Source organism: Poromitra crassiceps (genome assembly GCF_964638095.1).
Source record: "Poromitra crassiceps genome assembly, chromosome: 1".
Classification (NCBI taxonomy): Eukaryota; Metazoa; Chordata; class Actinopteri; order Beryciformes; family Melamphaidae; genus Poromitra; species Poromitra crassiceps.
The window spans coordinates 47,545,740-47,565,134 of NC_139623.1; the positions used below are offsets into that span (position 1 = coordinate 47,545,740).

Consider the following 19,395-nt stretch of genomic DNA (forward strand, 5'->3'; position numbering starts at 1 on the left):
AGTGAACCACTTGAAGGAAACCAGTTGAAATGAAATGATGGAGCCAGGAGTCAGAAGAAGTCGTCTGATATGATGTATTTAACATAGATCTTGGCCAAGAGATGCACTCTTGTATATTCACGGATGGATACACAGGCTTACATACATTGAACAGAAAGTCAAAGATACTTATAAGACACACATCAGATTACATGTCTTGACGCACACTTGAAGGCTACTCTGTAGACTCAACCTATCTGTTATTCTGGCCCTGTAGAGGGCACCGTGGCACAGTGACAGGGCACAGTGTGCGATAGAGAGGAGCTGCAAATGTAAGGTACAAGTTATCTAAATACGTCTGTCTGTGTATGTACACAGGATATCCAAATACGATGTCTATCTGTGTATGTACACAGGTCATCTAAATATGAAGTCTGTCTGTGTCATAACTATATGTAACTAAAATGGAAATTTATATGAATATATTAATAACTAGTGATTGTCCAAATAAAGGCTAATGTGATGTAAATTTTCTCTATCAGAGACTATTATCAAAATATAGTGTATTCAATTGTCCAAAGGGACAATCTACCAAAAACCTGGTGTGTTTTAATAGGAAGGGGGTAGAATCTCTTTGAAATTCAATGTTTTTCAAGTGGATCCCCTCAGTTGAAACCTGCAGTGTGTCTCTCTCCCTCTGTACATCTGCAGTGTGTCTCTCTCCCTCTGTACATCTGCAGTGTGTCTCTCTCCCTCTGCAATGTGTCTCTCTCCCTCTGTACATCTGCAGTGTGTCTCCCTCCCTCTGTACATCTGCAGTATGTCTCTCTCCCTTTGTACATCTCTCAGACATTCTAATGTGGTGTTTCCTTTGTGTAGATCAGGGATACCCAACTTGTTTTGCCCGGGGGCCACGTTTGCAAAATAACAGGAGGCCAGGGGCCAGTTAATAAACAAACATGAATTAATTTTTTTCTATACCAGATTGTACTGTAGGTTTTTGGGGTGTCAGCCGGAGTTTCGTCTCACAATGTTTTGCACACAGGGGTAAGTAAGTTTTCCAAGTTTTACTGTTGGAGAAACTGCGCCCTCTGGGTCCAATAGTATCGATAACGATATCGCCGTTCAAAGTCAACAAAACACAGCGCCAGAAAGCCCTATGTACATGTTGTGACATCGGGTACTCACCACGTGATGAAATAATAATCCATAGTTCCGTGAAACATCATTTTCGTAGCAAATCCGAATCGAGTTACTTCCTTGTTTTCATGAACACAGCGCTTCCGCTGTACAGCACATGCGCGCGTCCTTTTCTTTTTTCTTTTTTCTTGCTACGGGACGCTGGCAGCAAACTGCTTAGTCCCAGGGCTGGCCAATGGAGGGCGGTGTGGGATAAATAAAGACGAGGGTCTCCCTATTACAAGTCAATCTACCATGTCCTGTGACTAAAAAGCTCTTATATTACAGTATATGTCAAAAATCTTACTGATTGGGGCTTTAAGTTAAGTTAGTTAAGAACATATACTGTACAGACGGCCATATTTTACAATTTAGCTGCAGCTCAGTCAAACTTTATTTAACATTAGTTTTCATTGTGAATTAGAAAATGTCAGGGGGCCACTCTGCACCCTTTCGAGGGCCGCATCTGGTCCCCAGGCCGCAAGTTGAGTATCACTGGTATAGATGATCATTTCATCTTAGTATTTCTAAAGTAGACCTACTGTACAGTATATAGGCCTACTGTATGTACACTCACACTGTTTCTATGTCTACCTCAGGTTTAGCTTTGGTAACCTGGGCTTCTGGTTTCCCTGGTGTGTTTATGTGTCTACCTCAGGTTTAACTTTGGGAACCTGGGCTTCTGGTTTCCCTGGTCTGTGGTGCTGCTGGTCATCGCCGCAGCCCTCTTCACCTACATCGCTGTGCTAATGGTGAGGCCACATACTATTATTATCAGTGCTATTATGTGTTTGCTGATAAAATAGCATTTGATTAAAAACCATTGATTGGATTGAAACACGTATTAGCTTATATGCCGACGGTGTAATAGTATACCTACATAACTCAGAAAAATCGATCCCTCTTCTTCTAGAATTATTTACCTCCTTCGGCAAGCTGTCGATACACAATTAACTGGACAAAGAGTGACTTTATGCCTCTCTCTGAAGCTTTCACTCCTGGCTTTCTGGAAAATCTCCCATTCAAATTGACAAAGGACCACTTCACCTATCTAGGCCTGATTCAGATCATACCCAGAGATCCGAAACTAATAGTTAAGTTGAATTTTGATGATTTTGTTTTAAAACTTAAACAAGGTATAGAAAACTGGAAAGTCCTGCCTCTGTCCATGATTGGTCGTATAAACTCAATTAAGATGGTCTCACTTCCCAGGTTTCTCTATCTGTGTCAAAACCTTCCCATCTTTCTTACATGCGCTTAAAAAAAAACTGAACTCCATAATTCTGTCTTACATTTGGAATTATAGGGAACCATAGAATTTCGAAAAATTCATCTGCAAAAACGTAAGATTGAAGGAGGGCTGGCCTTATCAGTGTTTAGGCACTATTACTGGGCTGCTAACGCTAGGGCTCTAATGTTTTGGTCTCCCGGGGCCCCCCTGTGGCTGAAAATGGAAGCCAGCTCTATTGGCAACTCTTCACTGCCCGCCATGCTATTTGCTAAGTTAGAGAACCCTACTTACTTACTTTAGAAAATTCAAGTTTTGTTGTAAAAAATTCCCTCAGAATTCCAAACCAAATTAGAAGTGTTTTGAGTCTACCAGATGTCTCTGTCTATACTCCAATCTGTTTCAATCACTCCTTTTTGGCTCCATGGTTAGATAGAAATGACTATGCTTGGAGTGAAAAGGGACTAGCTTCCATCAAAGACTTATACATAGATGCTCACTTCGCATCCTTTGATCTACTGAAGCGGAAGTTTGTCTGGTACAAACTGGCTCAGATTTCTGCAACTCAGAAATTATGTTCGATCTAGGATTCACGCTTTTGAAGTGCTTCCAAATGAACATGCTTTTTTCATAGTATTAGTAAGTATTGCTCTTGTTTTGTTTTGTCTTGATTTGTCTTGTTTTTGTTGTTGTCACTGTCTAATTTCCATAGTTTTTATGATTTTTTTTCTCTCTTTCCCTCTTTGTCTCACACTGTCTATGTATTATCACAAAACTGTAAATATATTTTTTTTAACAAAAAAACATTGATTGGTTACATATTGGAGAATTGATCACTGGTTGTCTAACCCTATCCCTATCCCATCCTTTACAAAGTCTCTTCATCATTTGCTTTATTTTTTTTGCTGTCAATTTTTGTCAGTGTAGGTTACCATTTTCTCCATATGGTGGCTATCTTGTTTTGGATCAAAACTCTTATCTGTCATTAGTTTATTAGTGGATTCGCACTGCAGAGGTCATATTCCAAATGTGAAAAACATCTGATTTGACCAGTGTGAATACAGCTGGAGAGTGAGTGTGTGTGTGTGTGTGTGTGTGTGTGTGTGTGTGTGTGTGTGTGTGTGTGTGTGTGTGTGTGTGTGTGTGTGTGTGTGTGCGCGTGCGCGCGTGTGTATGTGTGTGTGTGTGCGTGCGTGTGTGTGCGCGCGCATGCGTGTGTGTTTACATGTGTTTTTTTCCTCTATGCAGCTGCTGGCTGTGTGTTTGCTTTCAGAGGGCCAGAAACTCTATTTACACTGGAGTCACAAGGTAATCTTTCCTGTTTTTACACTATGTGATTGTGGAGTGACAACAGTCTGCATGTTATTATTATTTTCCACCATTCTTGAAAAACAGTTTCGTCCTAAGACTTTCACTCTCACGACAGCAGGTGCTGTATGGAGCACAATGTCAGTCGGTTGCTCTGTTCAACACTTTTGTTCACGTGGGTGATAATGCGCCTCAGGGAGTTGGATCACAGACTCTCGATTGGGACACCCAAGTTTGTTTGTTGGCAGGCTGCCAGGGATGCTTCCACAAAATCCAGTGTTGCAGGGCTAGTTTTGTACATTTATGTACACAGATAAGTGTTACTGTATCATTTACATCATCGATCAATATGGGGTGTCACACCTGGCAAAAATAAAACACTAGCAGTCAGCATTGTCCCACAACAGACTTGGACCTTTGAATTTTTTTAAATATTTTACATTTGTCAGACTTATTACTGATTGGTCCAAAGGGTGACTGCATCATTGGTTGGGGACTACATGTTTACGGTTGCCTTGTTTTTAGATCGGGATCCTGGTGAGTGTGACTTTCTCTGTCGTAACCACCGCCGTCTTGTCTGACCTGTGGAGCAAAGAATGGACGACCTTACTGCTTTCCTTCCAGGTGACTCCCTTCCTCTTCCTCTTCTCCCATCGGCCTTCAGCTGTTCTGTGCACGTGCCGCTCCTAACCCCAGCTTTTTATGTCTGTGTCCTGACCAGGTCACAGCACCGTATTTACATTTGGGCGGAGTCTTATTGATAACAGCCCTGGCTTGGCCAATAGCTTTGCATTTCTTTCGCATGAACAGCAGAGGTGAGGTGCAGTCCGTGTCGTGTGTTCGATTTGCACAAGGTGTAATGGCATTTTTTAAGTGAATGGGCATAATACACTGCAAAAATGTTGATAGCAAGTCATATAGCCTAGCAGCAGTATCTTCTTGCCTTCAAAATAAGTGAAACATTAGGCAAATGGGTTGTGGAGATGAGAATTTCACTAGTTTTGAGTTTTCTAGAAGCATGTGACAATGTCTCGAAATAAGACAGATCATTCCACTAGTATCAAGAGGATGTCACTTGTTCAAATAAATGTGTGAAACAAGTGGATTTGCATTGGAAACTACTGGAAACTGATATTATTTCCCAGAAAGTGGAAGATTTTGAGACTTACATACTGTGCAAACACGCGATTAGAGGTATGAGGCAACGTTTTTGCAGCGTGACTGAGGCGATCTTCGCTTCAGTCGCTCAAATTAGTCGAGTTGAAAATGTTCAACTTTGGCGAATAATTCGCAGTCAAACTCGAGCGAGTGAAGCATATTTCTCCCACCCCGGTCTGAAAGTACAGACTAAATGATTTGTTAAGGTTGATATTTTTTGTCAGTGTACAGCTACACAATACAGCCTTCACAACTGAATTTGCTTTGATTTGGATACGTCTGACTATCTTCTTTCAGTCTGTCAAACCCCCTTTTACACTTTGACACGTTGTGTGTGTTGGTATGTGTGTTTGTGTTTCAGTAAGGCGGGGCCTAATCATAGGGGCATACCTGGCTGTCCTGTTTGCCCTCTACTTGGTGCCCCTGGGTTTGTATTCCCCTTGTATCAAAGAGGAAGGCACCCTGGGGCCCGCACCGGCCCTCATCGGGCACAGAGGAGCACCCATGGTGAGTGGGACACAATCATTCAAATGACATTAAATTGATTGAAATGGCACAGTTACAACACTGCACAAAATCACATGCCTGGCAAGTATTTTTGTATCCTTTATCATTACTTATGCTTATTCAAGCATATTTTTTAGTCAAATTATCTTATTGCAAGCCCTGCAATGTACTGGGCCAGGGTGCCTCCCAATGCATGCTGGGATGGAAAATGGATCAAATGAATGAATATCTTACCTATGTGCACCTACGTAGTATGTGAATGTACTGCTGTCCTTTTCCTCATCGTTGTGTGTGATCCGACTCGCAGCTGGCTCCAGAAAACACACTGATGTCATTCGAGAAGGCTGTGGAAGCTGGAAGTGAAGGTCTGGAGACAGACGTCACCGTCAGGTCAGCCAGCAGGGCTCCAGCCAGCATTTAAGAAACCAGCGTGTACCTCAGTGGGGACGCTTTTGACTGCAGCTCATGTGACCCCAAGCTGCTTTAGACTGATATACAGTGTTGGGGAAGCTGCTTTGAAAGCATAGCTTAGGAAGCTACCAACTACTTCACAATGGAAGTAGTTGAAACTACAGCAAAGCTACCCTGGGAGAAATGTAGTTTAGGAAACTACAAGCTACGCAGAAAAAGTAGTTCAAACTACTTTAAATTGACAATGTATACACGTATATATGAAATAAAATATAATAGCCTACAAAAAGCACAATGCCAGCAAAAATATGCCTCTCAATTGAGTTTATTGCAATAGTTGACACCCAATACATTCAATGTTATATTTTTGTTGTTGTAAACAAATCTGGGTTCTTCTGGGTTTTGTTTTATCAGACAAATCAACAGTAAAGACTTGACTACGAGTGTTTAAGGGTAGGGTAAAAATATCAGGGCAAGCCAATCAGAGGCAGCATACAGTAGGCTGTGTGTCTTGTCAAGAAGTACAGTAACGTTAGTGGGATCCTGGCTGCCTTCACGGTTTATGCTGCCTTCAAAGCGATCAGGATGAAAGAAAAAGGGGCAGTCCTGTCAAAAGGGGGTTCTAGTTCAACAGTCATGGTGAAATAATATATATCATTTTATTGCCGAAAATTGTAGTTTGAGTACCGTAAATTCCGGACTATAAGGCGCACCGGTGTATAAGCCGCACCTTCAAAGTTGACTATTTTTTTCTTATATAAGCCGCACCGGACTATAAGCCGCGGGTGTTTTGATGTTTAATTACCATATGTAAGGTTTCGTGCACAGAGGGGATTGTCGGGAAAGAGATGGCTGTTTGGGGAAGCTCCCATTTATTAACATTTCAACAAAACAAGTTGCATATTTGCATAACGTATTCAAGTGTTACCATTTAGTGCAATAGTAGCTACAGAACATGTACTGTGCTGTGTAAATTTAGGGGTCCTTGGCATGAAAAAGGTTGAAAACCACTGATCTACATTATAGCCTACAGTAGTACCATAACAAAAAACAAAGCCTACAGCGCTTGACGAGGCAATATCAATGGCTAAATTAAATGTGTTTTTTTTAAAGTGCAAAATAAAGTGCCTGTAACACGACAGTAAGCGCGTAAGCCTAAAGTTGCAGTAACACGGCTGCTTAAAATATACGGTAATCAGCCTACCAGAAAAGTCATTAATCCTCGTCTTCATCTTTTAGGCTAAGGTGCAGTACACGGCTGTAACCAGAAAAGTCAAGTCATTAATCCTCATCTTCGTCTTCTTCCTGCGTACTAAAACCACCAAACTCCTCATCTTCAGTGTCGGAAACGAACAGGCTCAGGGTGGCTTCGTCAGCCACTCTCCTCTCTCCTTCGTTGTCGCTCTCAAAACCAACGAACTCCTCTTCGTCACTGTCGGAATCGAACAGCCTCTGAAGGCCCTCAGCTGTGGCGGCGTCCTCCTCTTCATCACGCAGCAGTCCAGCCTTTCGGAACCCGTTGGTGATCGTGGATGTTTTGACACTCCTCCACGCTGTCAGGATCCACTGGCAAACTTGAGCCTTCAGTCGGATCTGAACGGCACCTCGGCCGTCTGCTCTCTGTGTCAACACCCTGATGCCAAGGTTACGTGCTGCTGCTCGATTTCCTTCTTTCCTTCTTCTTCTCGCCGCCATCGTCGTAACATAGCCAGTTCTCCATCTTTTGAAGCATGATGTTAGATTACAACGAGCTAGTTGTGTGGCTTAGCCTTCCAAAATGTTGCCGTTAGTTTTTTAGAATGTAATACATAGAATTGGGAATGTTACATTCAATTTCATTCAGACTGTCTTTCAGGCTCAATCGCTGCTTTTTTCTCCCCGGAGCGAGGGAGGAGGGAGGGTGTTTTACCGTAGTGGCTGAGAGAGAGTAGTGGCACAGTGCTCCAATCAGGTCGCGAGGCACATTTTTTGCAACATCATCCAATCAGGGTCTCGCTCTCGTAATGTCTGTCTTGCTCTCGTTCTGCCTCATACCAACATCCATAGATTTTGGAGGTTCCCGAGTGGCCGTTTGCTGAAAAAATCCATAGATAAGCCGCACCGTTATATAAGCCGCAGGGGCCAAAAAAGGCCAAAAAACGGGAAAAAAGCCGCGGCTTATAGTCCGGAATTTACGGTAGTTAAACTACAAAACAAAAAACAAAAAGTAGTTTAAGTAGCCTGCTTGACTCACTACGCAAATATGAATGTAGTTGAACTAACAGCAAGCTACTGCAAAATGTAGTTCAACTACGTAGTTCAACTACATGTACTGTAGTTCACTACTCCCCAACACTGCGGATATATGAGACCCATACTGGCCTTTCATTAAAAATCAGATCTGCTCCTGACTCCTGATCATATTTTCATGAAACTTGGGCAAATGAAGCACTCACCATTTCATGTTGGCATGTTTAAACCTACACCATCTGGCCACAAGAACGGTGCTAGAATTATAGGTTATTGTCATCATCATCATAATCATCATCATCATCATAAACTCTTTTGGCTCACGGATCAGCCTTCCTACTCTGTCTGCAATGTTGCCTGCGGAAGGGTTGATCACGCCCAATCCGCTGCAATAGAGTTAGTGCTACACCGCAGTATTGTAAGACCCTTCGGTGCATGGAGGGTCTAGGCCCTGTGTGGGTGACTCCAGGCCGGGCTCCTCCTACGTCTCACCTACGTCTCACCAGACCCTCCCGGGGAAAAGGCAATCCTACCATGGGCAGAGAGCACACCTCAAGAAGGCCTGTGCGCTGTACGTCATTCGCCTGCGGCGAGCACCTCGCTCTAGCCTGAAGGACCCCAGGCCACGCCGATCTTTGCACAGATTTTCAGGAGGCTAATCCGTAGCGTTTGTGGATTTCTCCCTCACGAGAGAGCCAGGCTGGGGTGCTAATCCCATCCCGTACCGGATGTCGTCTCTCCGACCATCTACTGTCTCTCCAGCTTGTCACCAAACGTCCTCTGAAGCTTATTATTATATCCGTTAATGTCAACATCGTTTGAGCATAAAGCCTAACCTACTTACTAGGCACGGAGCATTCCTCCTGGCCGCCTTTTTTTACTTTCACTTATGCCTTTCTTGCTGCATGAGGTGGATTCCCCTGTATTTTCTTTTATGAATGAGCTGACCATTCACACTGTTCCGGCTTGCCGCTCCTACGCTTTCAGGTGGAGGTGGGTTGCAGGGTAACCCGGCGCTGTAATTAGGTCCACTGGCAGAACGAAAGGCGTACAACAATTACCCACCAACCCGCATTCACAACTTTCACATCGGAGGCGCGGATCACATTTTCCGTGCATTTTCCGGCTTTCAAGGCCGGTGTGAAAGCGGCTACAGACTCCCGCCCCGCCAGACCCTCATTCCCCTGGTAATCCAATTCAAAACGCAAATCACTTTTTCGCACAAAACCATGACAAACAAATTCTCGTTGTTAAATCAAGGTGTGTTTTTTTCTGCAGTGTCGATTAGTTGAAAATCAACATGGCATTCTGAGGAGGGAATTGTGTGTCCGCGCGCGAGCCGTGCATAATGGGCCTATCCAAGCGAGGATTTCCTGCACTGCGCCGGGGGAATACTGTCTGCGCTCAGGCGTACGCCTGGCGTAGTGGGGTTGTTTGCGCTAAGACCAGCTATTTGCTGGCGTTAAAATTGAGAGCACCCAAGGCCCCTTTTTCTAACACATTGCGCTGGAACTCCTATTTTGGAATGGGCAACGCCCAAACCTCTCTTTGCACCTGGAACATCCGACGGTATCTTCCCCAGAGCGCTAAATGACACTTGCGCGAGACACATGATATGGTAGAGGCCCACAGACATGCCTGGGCCACGCATACACCTGTGTCATCCCAGTGCAAAACTGGACGGTGGAGGCAGACAATAGCTTAAGATGCTGGGAAGATAGCAATAAGAGGCAAACGCAGCGCAAACGATAGCGCCGTACGAAGATAGGGCCCTTAGTGTCCCATGGTCTAAATCGGGGATACTCAACTTGGTTTGCCTGTGGGCCAGGAGGCAAGGGGCCAAGGGCGTCGTTTTGGTCTCAAAGTTGGTAGGGTCGAGGACGGCAGCTTTTATTTTTTTACCTTTTTTAGCCATATTTAGAGGAATATCTAATTTTAAATGAAAAAAATTAGGTTTCTTTTAACCTTTTTTAGCCATATTTATGTGTCCTGTCAGCATAATTGTAACTAACAAACACAAACTGTAGGTTTAGCCATCTAATCATGTTCTTTCACAAACAGCCGGTTTGGAAAGAAAACATTGCCACTGAAACCCACACACCATGCATAAAAGAATGTGCACTGACTTATACTAACTTTCACTTACCAGTAATATTACAGTGATTTGTGTTTTGATTTGAGACGAGAGGATGAGCTGAGCTCACAGCTGCAGTTCTCCTGCCCTCTGAAAACCACATAGGCTACAAGTGGCTTCGTTCCTCCCCTCCCCACCACACACACACAGACACACACACACACACACACACAAATTATACTGCCTCGATTCTGAAGTGAGCCCAAGCGATCTTCAGTTAAAATCATCATTGTATTGTTTATAGCAAATTTAATAAAAGGTAAACTCTATAGGAAGATAGTTGGCAGACAGGCAGCAGCGCGCAGCAGCCACGCTGCCTGTGTGGATGCCGCGGGCGTGCCAGCCGCAGCAAGCACGCCACGCACACGCCACGCACACGCACACGCCACGCACATGCAAGATGTGTGTCCCGGCCGTAAGAAAAGGCTGCAGCGTCCCTGTCTACAGCCTCTAGCCTGTCACAGTTTGACAGCCTGGGGCACAAATGCGATGCGTGATGCGCGTCGGACTTTCAGTAATAAAATTACAACAATGACGTCTCGTTTTGCTACCCTAACGTAACGAGTTACTTACAGTTGCTGCAGGGGGACCGACCCCTCTTTTTCCGAGCGGGAGGAGGAGGAGGAGGCGGCGGCATGTCGGTGTGTTAGTAGTGTGTCAGAGCCATGTGTGTGGGTGGGCGTTTGTTTGGTCATCAGCCAAATGAGCCAATCAAACGGGGGTTTTTGGACTGGCCCATTCAGTTGTGAAAAACAGGGGTAAATGTAACTTTGAACATATTGCAAACTAATTTCACTCAATAATGGTCGGGTCAATTCTATCCTTGCAAAATATGGGGAGACAATCTAAATGACCTATATAACTGCACTCCAAAGATAATGCAAATAAGGTTGCTTAAAAGTTGGTAGGGACAATTGGACACCCTGAAATGTTGGTAGGGTCCGGACCCTACCAACCCTACCCAAAATGACGCGCTTGCAAGGGGCCCATTAATAAACAAACATTAATAATATTCATTTTTCTGTAGCGGATTGTAGGTTTTTGGGGTACCAGCCAGAGTTTAGTCTGACAGTTTTACTCTGTCATGAACCCACATAGCATCAATGTGAACTACCAAGCAGAATGCAAACAAATAATCAAAGCAATAATCAGAGCAACCATACAAACACAGGGAAGTTAAGTTAAATAAAAAGTGCCTGGGCGGCAAGCAGGCTGTGATATTTGACAATTTAGCTAAACTTACTTAACGTTAGTTTTCATTGTGAATTAGAAAATGGTCGGGGGGCCACTCAGCACCCTATCGCGGGCCGCATCTGGCCCCCGGGCCGCAAGTTGAGTATAAATGTTTAGTTTTAGAGGACTTATATGTGTTGGTTGTCTGTGACTAGGCTTAATTAATGTCGGCCCCTAACTGAACTGTTACATTCATACTGTTACATTTAAACATGTCCTGTCCTGTTGTTGTAGCTTCGACGGGGTTCCCTTCCTGATGCATGACCGCACCCTGCGGCGCACCACCAACATCCAGGAGGTTTTCCCCAACCGAACAGACGCCCCGGCAGCCATGTTCACCTGGGCCCAACTGGACAGCCTCAACGCCGGGGCCTGGTTCCTCTCTGTCAGTACCTGGGGCTCATCCACTTTCTTAAACTATTAAACAGCGTGACTGTCCAGTCACTGTGGCAGCTCTCTTTCCTTGGCTTTTCTGTAGATGCAGTTTGAGTTTGAGACTGTAGGTGGTGTCGGCAGGCATTTAGTATTACATGAAAATGTCACTGGTTACCTAGTCCCGCTGGTCAGCCTGTCCGAGGAGTCTGGCGGCGCGGAAACAGGCAACTGGGATAAGCCCTCCCCTGCTCTACAGCTGCTCTCCCATTGGAGCGACTGTTTCGGTGGAAGCCAGATGTCCGCTCACGGCTTATTACAAACTCTGTCATTGACTCCGACCATGTCAATCAGAGCGGCTTCCGCTCCCTCCTCCCTGTGTGTCGCTGTAAATAGTGCCCTGTCACCTCAGTGAAAACAACAACGCTAACAAGCTAGCAAGCTAACGGCAGAAACCTACACGCTAGCTCGTTGCTACATGCTGAAAACGGCAAATTGGATTGTTGGAAACTATTTTCCAAGGGCACTGCCGCTAAGTGCCGCCCATTGCAATCCCACTATGGAGACGCCAGACTCCTCAGACGGAAGGGAGAGGAGGCTGGCCAGCGAGACTACTGGTTACCTCCTATAATCAGAGATGGGCGAAAATACATCAAAAAGTATTTTGATACAAATTACAAATACGTGCTCAAAAAATTTATCACAATACAAATACAAAATACTGGTCTGAAAAATTTATTTGAAATACAAATACGCATTTTGTATTTTGAAAATACATAAAAATACATTTTCTAAAAACTGATAAATAGCTGCAACGATTAGTCAATTAATTGATTCATTGCCAAATATTACATTTATTACCTACCGTATTTTGATTATCTTGATCTATTAATCATTTTGAGCCATTTCTTTAAGGAAAAATGTCCTAATGCTCAGCTTCTCAAATGTGACATTTTCTGGTTTCTTTAGATGGTAAATCGTCTCTTTAGTCCTCTGAGACAGTATTCTCCTTTGTGTATCCTCTAACACACACTAGAGTTCTTCCATTTCAGTTTTAGCTGTTTTTCAGCACAGCTAACTTGTCTCTCATTTCAGCTGTTAATCACCTTCTGTGTCAGTAATATACAAATAATACAAATACAAATGACAAAATACACAAATGTATTTGAAATACGTGTTTTAAATACATGTATTTAAAATACTGCCCGTCTCTGACTATAATGGGTTTTCAAATTCTGCATGAACTAGAAATACAATAATAGCCCATTTAGACCGAGGTCCAAGGTCAAGGTTATACCCAGGTTGATATTGTGTTTGAAATGGTTAACCCGCGTTGCCCGATACGCGGGTCAGACAAAGGTTGATTTCAGTTTGAATGGCCCCATTCGGCTTGCTAACAACCGGGGCGGGACAAACGAATTGTAATTAGCCGCAGTAATGAATAATATAGCAAAATTAACTCCGTTAATAGCAGCATAAAGGCTACCAGTAACAGAAGCGCTGGCAACCGGAAATGAGACAATTATGATAACCGCAGCACGTGAGGTCACAACTTCATCTGGGTTGCATTTCATTTCATTTTGAAAAAAAGATTTCATTCATTATAATAGTTTTGAATGTTCTACCTCAGATTTGTGAAATGTTCAGCGGCTCTGTACAGGAACAGCTGCTCACTGAATATGACATGTCTGCCCCGCCCATTTCCAGCCTGAGTTAATTGTTATGCATTGTGACCTGGGTCCTATCTGAACTGTCATGACCAGGGATTCATGGGATTAACCAGTGTTGAGTGACTTGTTGTGAATTGACAAAAGGTTTGAACATGGGTCAAGTAACCCTGGTCCAAGCCTGGTCATTGTTCTGGAAGTGGTATAAGAGAGAGAGCAAGGGGAGGCAGTTGTACAGTTGTATCTTTCCTGAAACAAAATGGAAATCAAGATACAAGCATTTTGATGTTTTGTTAAGCCCCCCCTCACTCCAGGCATCTTATTTCTAGATTTGTGTGTCTATTTGATGGCTGCATCAGAGCCCCCACTGAGAGGATAAGAGAGGCATGGCAGGAGGAACTTGGTGTTGATCTGTCTGAAATGATATGGGATAGGAGTCTATCTGTGGTCCAACTCTGCTCAATTAACAGCAGACACCAGCTGATCCAATTTAAAGTCACTCACCGTCTTCATTATTCAAAGTCTAAGTTGCGCAAGATCTACCCCTCTGTCTCATCACTATGTGATAGGTGTCAAGTGTTAGATGGTACATTGTCCCATGCTTTTTGGTTTTGCCCTTCACTATCTACATTTTGGGCCAAAATATTTGATTGGTACTCCAAGGCTTATAAAACCCTTCAGCCGGAGGCGGAATTTGCCATCTTCGGCTGCTCGGAATCTTCTCTGTTCCTTCCTACAGCTGTGCAGCAGTCTCTGACACAGGGGACAACTGTCGCCAAGAGACTCATTCTAAAGGAGTGGAAGTCCCCCTCTCCACCTTCTTTTCAGCTGTGGCTGACGGACATGGTTTCAGTTATACGTATGGAGAGACCCAGGTTCCTGAGGACCAATTCACTTAGGAAGTTTTCTACCATCTGGGACCCATTTATGGCCTACTTGGATGAGGTTAGGGGCGACAGGTAACTCGCCCAGCTGATTTCTCATTGACTCCTTACACAGGATTCTATATATAACGTCTCTTGGAAGCACATAAGCACCTTATGCAACTGGTAGCACCTCATTATAATGTTGGAATGTTGATATGAGTATGCTTTTTCTTTCTTTTCCTTTCCTGTGACTGAGCTTGTTTGTTTTTGTTTTTCTGTTCGTGTGTGTCTGTTTTGGATCAAATGAAAAAGAAAATATTGGGGGGGAAAGAAATCAAGCTGCAAGCTCTCTGAAAATCACTCGTCCACAAGCGATGGGGAGTGAATGCGAGTCACTGTTCATCAGTAGATGCCGTTAATCTGTGAATTCGGGTGTTAGCGGTTAGCTTAGCACAAATTGACAACGGTACTCTATTGTCGTTCGTTGGGTTATCGTCCCTAAGGGGGTTGTCACTGATGTGCCCACTGAATTTCAAGTTCATAGGCCACTGTGAAGTGGAGTTCTGACAGATCACATTTTGTGAAAATCTCATTGGCTAATAACTGAGGCATTTTTTTTAGCTGATTGTTAAACCAAACGAGAACTTTGTCCATTGACCATGCATACCAAATTTGGTGTCATTTGGACTTACGGTTCAGGAGAAGATTTCCAAAATGTTTTTAAAAATGTCTAAGATGACTGACAATCTACCCAGAAACATGGTGATGGGTCCCAATTGCAAATTTGTTACTTTTGACCAATCACATACTGAGCTAGAGCCAATTACAATGTGCAAAGCATAAGAACACAAATCTGGCGAATAGTTAATGTCTCGTTTCTAACTATTAGTACTCCAACACAATCAGCTGGCAGATGAAGAACATATTGAGGTGTTTGCTACATCATGGTATTAATTACCTATTGATGGTTTCCTCCCCAGCACAATCCGTTTGGGACGGTCGGGTCACTGGGAGCAGAGGAGTGGTTGCGGGCAGGAAACCAGTCTGTCTGCAGCCTGCAGGCCTTCCTCCAGCTGGCAGCCCAGATGGAGAAGCTGGTGATCTTTGACCTGTACCGTCCGCCCAGAGGTCACCCCTATCGGGACAGCTGGATCCAGCGCACGCTGGAGGTCATCCGCAACGAATCCTCCATTCAACTCTCTCAGGTGGGACATCCTAATTTATAAGTTATCATGCTTTCAAACAGACCAAATGGACATAAAGGAAAGCAAATTCTGGTCTAGACTTACTGTATTTAGTCTAAAACTTATTAAAGCCCATGGCAACTTTGCACTTTGATGGCTCAAAATGGCAGAGAAAAGTATTTCAATAATGAGAGACTAGAAGGAAAGTACAATAAACTTTAATGATGCAACAAACAACACTTATATTTGGCGTATGACTCCATGGTATGATGACGCTCCTCCTGAGACGCGAGGAAGACGTCAGTGATTTATAGGATAGAGAATCCCCCCATAGGGAATTCCACAGGAGTCATGACATTGGTGGTGTTCAGGGGAGGAGGTGGGGCGAAGCGACTGCTACGGCGAGTAATCAGCAGCTGAGGGTTGACACACAAGGTGAGTTACACACTGTAAAATACCAGGGGAACTGATATAGAACTTCAGTTAGGTGATTGGTGTGGTGAGGAATTTCGTTTTAACCTTTTAAATAAGTCCATTTACTAGAGAGTAAATTGTAACATAGTTTATTTACAAAAACAAAAGTCCACAAACGGATCCGGTTCACTGCCTGCTCACACAACCTCCTGGAGATGACAAATGACCCAGAACCAAGGCTCTTCTACTCCTTTATAGTCTTTGATCTAGGCTCCGCCCAGACACTGTGTCTGCAGTTTCACAGCGCCCTCTATCTCCCTGGAGTAGTAATGAACAGGGGTAAATTATTTATCTACAATTCCCTCCTTTTTTTCCTTTTAAGGAAAAACTTAACTGAGGGATTTATTATAAAGTTGCTTTTTTTTGTTTTGCAACTTTTGTCTATTATTGATTGATTGATTGATTTATTTTGGTGAAAAAGTCAACACAGAAACAGGGAAACAGACAGTTCACCGAGGATAAAAACACAATAAAGCCTTGCGGCTTATTTCCATTGCGGTCCTCAACGTACAACATTTAGAGACATAAACACACACGAATGGGAATCACCATTCAATACTCAAATTAAGACTATTTACATTATTTCTAGATTGAAAGGAATAATGGCACGCTTGAATATTATACAATACATAAACATTTGTTGTTACATGTAAGGAATTAACATCCGTTGCAAACAAACTAGGTGGGGGAGGGAGTGGGGGTTGCAGGGACCGGGGGTTTAGCAGTGGGAGAGGGGAGGAGAAGCTCGCTCACGCATGATTGAAGGCTATGCATATCGCGCACAGCAGCATCCGCTAGGGCTCCAATGTGTGTGACCGAGAGAAGGGGGGGGGGGGGGGGGTGTGGCGTCCAGGTTGAGGTTTGCAAGGGCTACAGGCCGGACTGGGCGGCATGGGGGGGGGGGGGGGGCGGGGTGGGGGGAGGATAGATAATGTGGGTGTGTATCAGTTTGAGTGTTGGCAGGAATGTCCAAAGATTGTCCATGAAGCTGTAAGCCTAAACAACCAGATAGTGGGAGCCTCCTTCCCGGTTGTTGAGCGGATATACGGCCTCGTCCAAAGTCTTATCTTGCAGCTGTCTAGGTGAAGGGTTAGGGGGGGGGGGTGTTAGCTCCTCGTTTCCACTGCCCTTCAACGGTGAAAATTTCTCATACCTCCTCGGGCAGTCTGGGGATCCGAAATAAGTGATGGATAATTTGGTTATCCGAGTGAAAGTATAATCCAAATCTTTCCCTCGGAGCTCATCTCTTCAACTTAATACTCATCAGTCCCGTTGCTTTGCATCTTCTCCAAGATCGCGTCCAGTTTTTTGACCACATTTGCAAGCATAGCCTCCACCTTTGATATGCGTTCAGTGGTCGCATTAGCCTGAGAGTTCATGCGTTCTGTGAACGCATTAGACTGAGAGTTCACAACACGGGCCAGCTCGTTTATCATGTTAATGAGGATCTGTATCTTTGGGCTTTCATTATTCCCCATTGTCATGGAAATTTTTCGATAGACGACTGCGATGCCGACACCGGTCAGCAAAAGTCCAGCTATCATGAATCCGAATATGTAGACATCTTCGACGTCCTCAACAGTCAAAATGGCAAGGCATACATATTAGCATACATCATCAGCATTTTGACATCTCACCCCATCCAGAGATACGCACAAGCAGGTCCACAGCGCAGCCCTTTCCCAGATCACATAATCCACAAAGTCCAAAACACTTCTATGAATCAAATGACCCGGGAACCATGTCATGAACCACCCTGCACACAGCTCTGCACAGAGTGCGGTGGCTTTTAACAGCTTATTCACATTCAGAGGTAACCTACTTTTTCCATTTGCTCTCCTTTGAAGTAGGCAAAGGCCTCTGCGAGCTTCTATTCCTATTGATAGAACCACTCACTTAAAAAGCCTGTGCATAACCCAGCCTACCAGCGATACCAAAAGTCCATGATGATGCTTATTATATAATGATAATGTTTATACTATATTATAATAGGCCTTTTATATAATATTTCTAGAATTAATTAGTTACATACTGTAGTACTAGACAACAACATACATTCAATTCAATCATTCACAGTACATATCATTACATTTAACAGCTTTCAAGGTCTATAGTTCACTATCAATATTTGGCATATGCTTCTGAATTCAAGTAGGGAGTGCAGGATTCTTGTGGCAAGTTTTATTTCTTCTTCGTCCGCGCGTTGGGTCGTCTTCATTGGCTCCACCCCAGGTCAGATGCTAGTGAAGTGTCCTCTTGATGGCTTCCAGTATCTCGCCTCCATCTTGCCCACTCCCATTCGTTCACACACTCATCCATCTTAAACCCTCACATCCTATCTATACTCATTCATTCATATTCCTAGTCATATTTTGACATTCCTGGAGTCTTGAACGATCCACATCAGTCCTCCTTCTTGGTCAGCCATTCTGCAATGCAAACAAACCTAATATCAATTTTCATTACAATCTGATTGCCTGTAAATAATATTGAGTTTGCACAGTGCTAAAAGGGTGTTTGCACTCTACGGATATAACCAATTAAAGATAATACTTTTTAAAGATCAGTTTAATACCACTTTAGGTAAACTTGAACACCCAATTAGAGATGGACTTTCCACACCAAATGGTAACTATACTCTTTCCAAGTAACCACATTCGCTTTTCAAAATTACAATCTTAAATACAGTAATTGGTTGAGTTTTAAGAACATTGTCCAAATAACTGGATGATTGACAGATATTGATCACTGCCATGATGCCCTCCTTAAGGGAGTGCTCTTGTTTTTGGCTCCTGACTTCTGCAGCCTAACCTGTACACAACTAAGTAAAACCACAGACTTAGAGACCCAAACTAACCTAAAGCAGGCAAAGGGAATCCCGAATCAAATGACAGATAAACAGCTGAATGCACGCTTTTCCATAACACACAGTAAGGTCCCATATTATACAAACATGTGATTTAATTTAAATTTAAGGATGTTTAGCACCTCTGACAGACGCTTGTATAACTCATTTCAGATTAGTCCTATATATGGAATTATTATATTATAATAAATCACTTGCCTGTTCATGTAGTGACTCCAACAAGCAACACTGGACAATTTCTCTCATTATTCCCGCATTCGCTACACTTAAATTTGTACTGCATGCATTTTCATACTCACCAAACTACTTTCCTATATTTTCATATTATTAATTGCTATAATTAATTGTACCGCTTTTTTATCAAATATTAATTGTCCAGGTTCCAGCAATGAGTCCTTTCCTATCTGTTGCCTTGAACCATCCTCCATGGCTCTTTGTATCCTCCATCTCCACGTCCTTCTCTGTAATGACACAAACATAACTTTGTGCATCTCATCTGCTTACAATGCGCACCACATTGAATGATCACTTAAGTTGCTATTCTAACAAATTATTTACATGGCAACACACAAACATATGGGTCTTCAGGTTCTCATTTCC

The 19,395-nt window shown here is 43.4% G+C and overlaps 1 protein-coding gene across 1 annotated transcript in view; it reads left to right on the forward strand.

The window, feature by feature from the left end:
- gdpd4b (glycerophosphodiester phosphodiesterase domain containing 4b) overlaps positions 1-19,395 on the forward strand; it is a gene marked incomplete at both ends in the record, with an annotated part of 37,022 nt that overhangs the window by 3,333 nt on the left and 14,294 nt on the right. The window contains 8 exons of the mRNA XM_083646252.1: positions 1,817-1,910; positions 3,635-3,694; positions 4,220-4,318; positions 4,416-4,509; positions 5,214-5,359; positions 5,667-5,749; positions 11,601-11,751; positions 15,252-15,476. Of these exons, the coding sequence (XP_083502378.1) occupies positions 1,817-1,910; positions 3,635-3,694; positions 4,220-4,318; positions 4,416-4,509; positions 5,214-5,359; positions 5,667-5,749; positions 11,601-11,751; positions 15,252-15,476 (952 nt within the window). The remainder of the gene's footprint in view (positions 1-1,816; positions 1,911-3,634; positions 3,695-4,219; positions 4,319-4,415; positions 4,510-5,213; positions 5,360-5,666; positions 5,750-11,600; positions 11,752-15,251; positions 15,477-19,395) is intronic.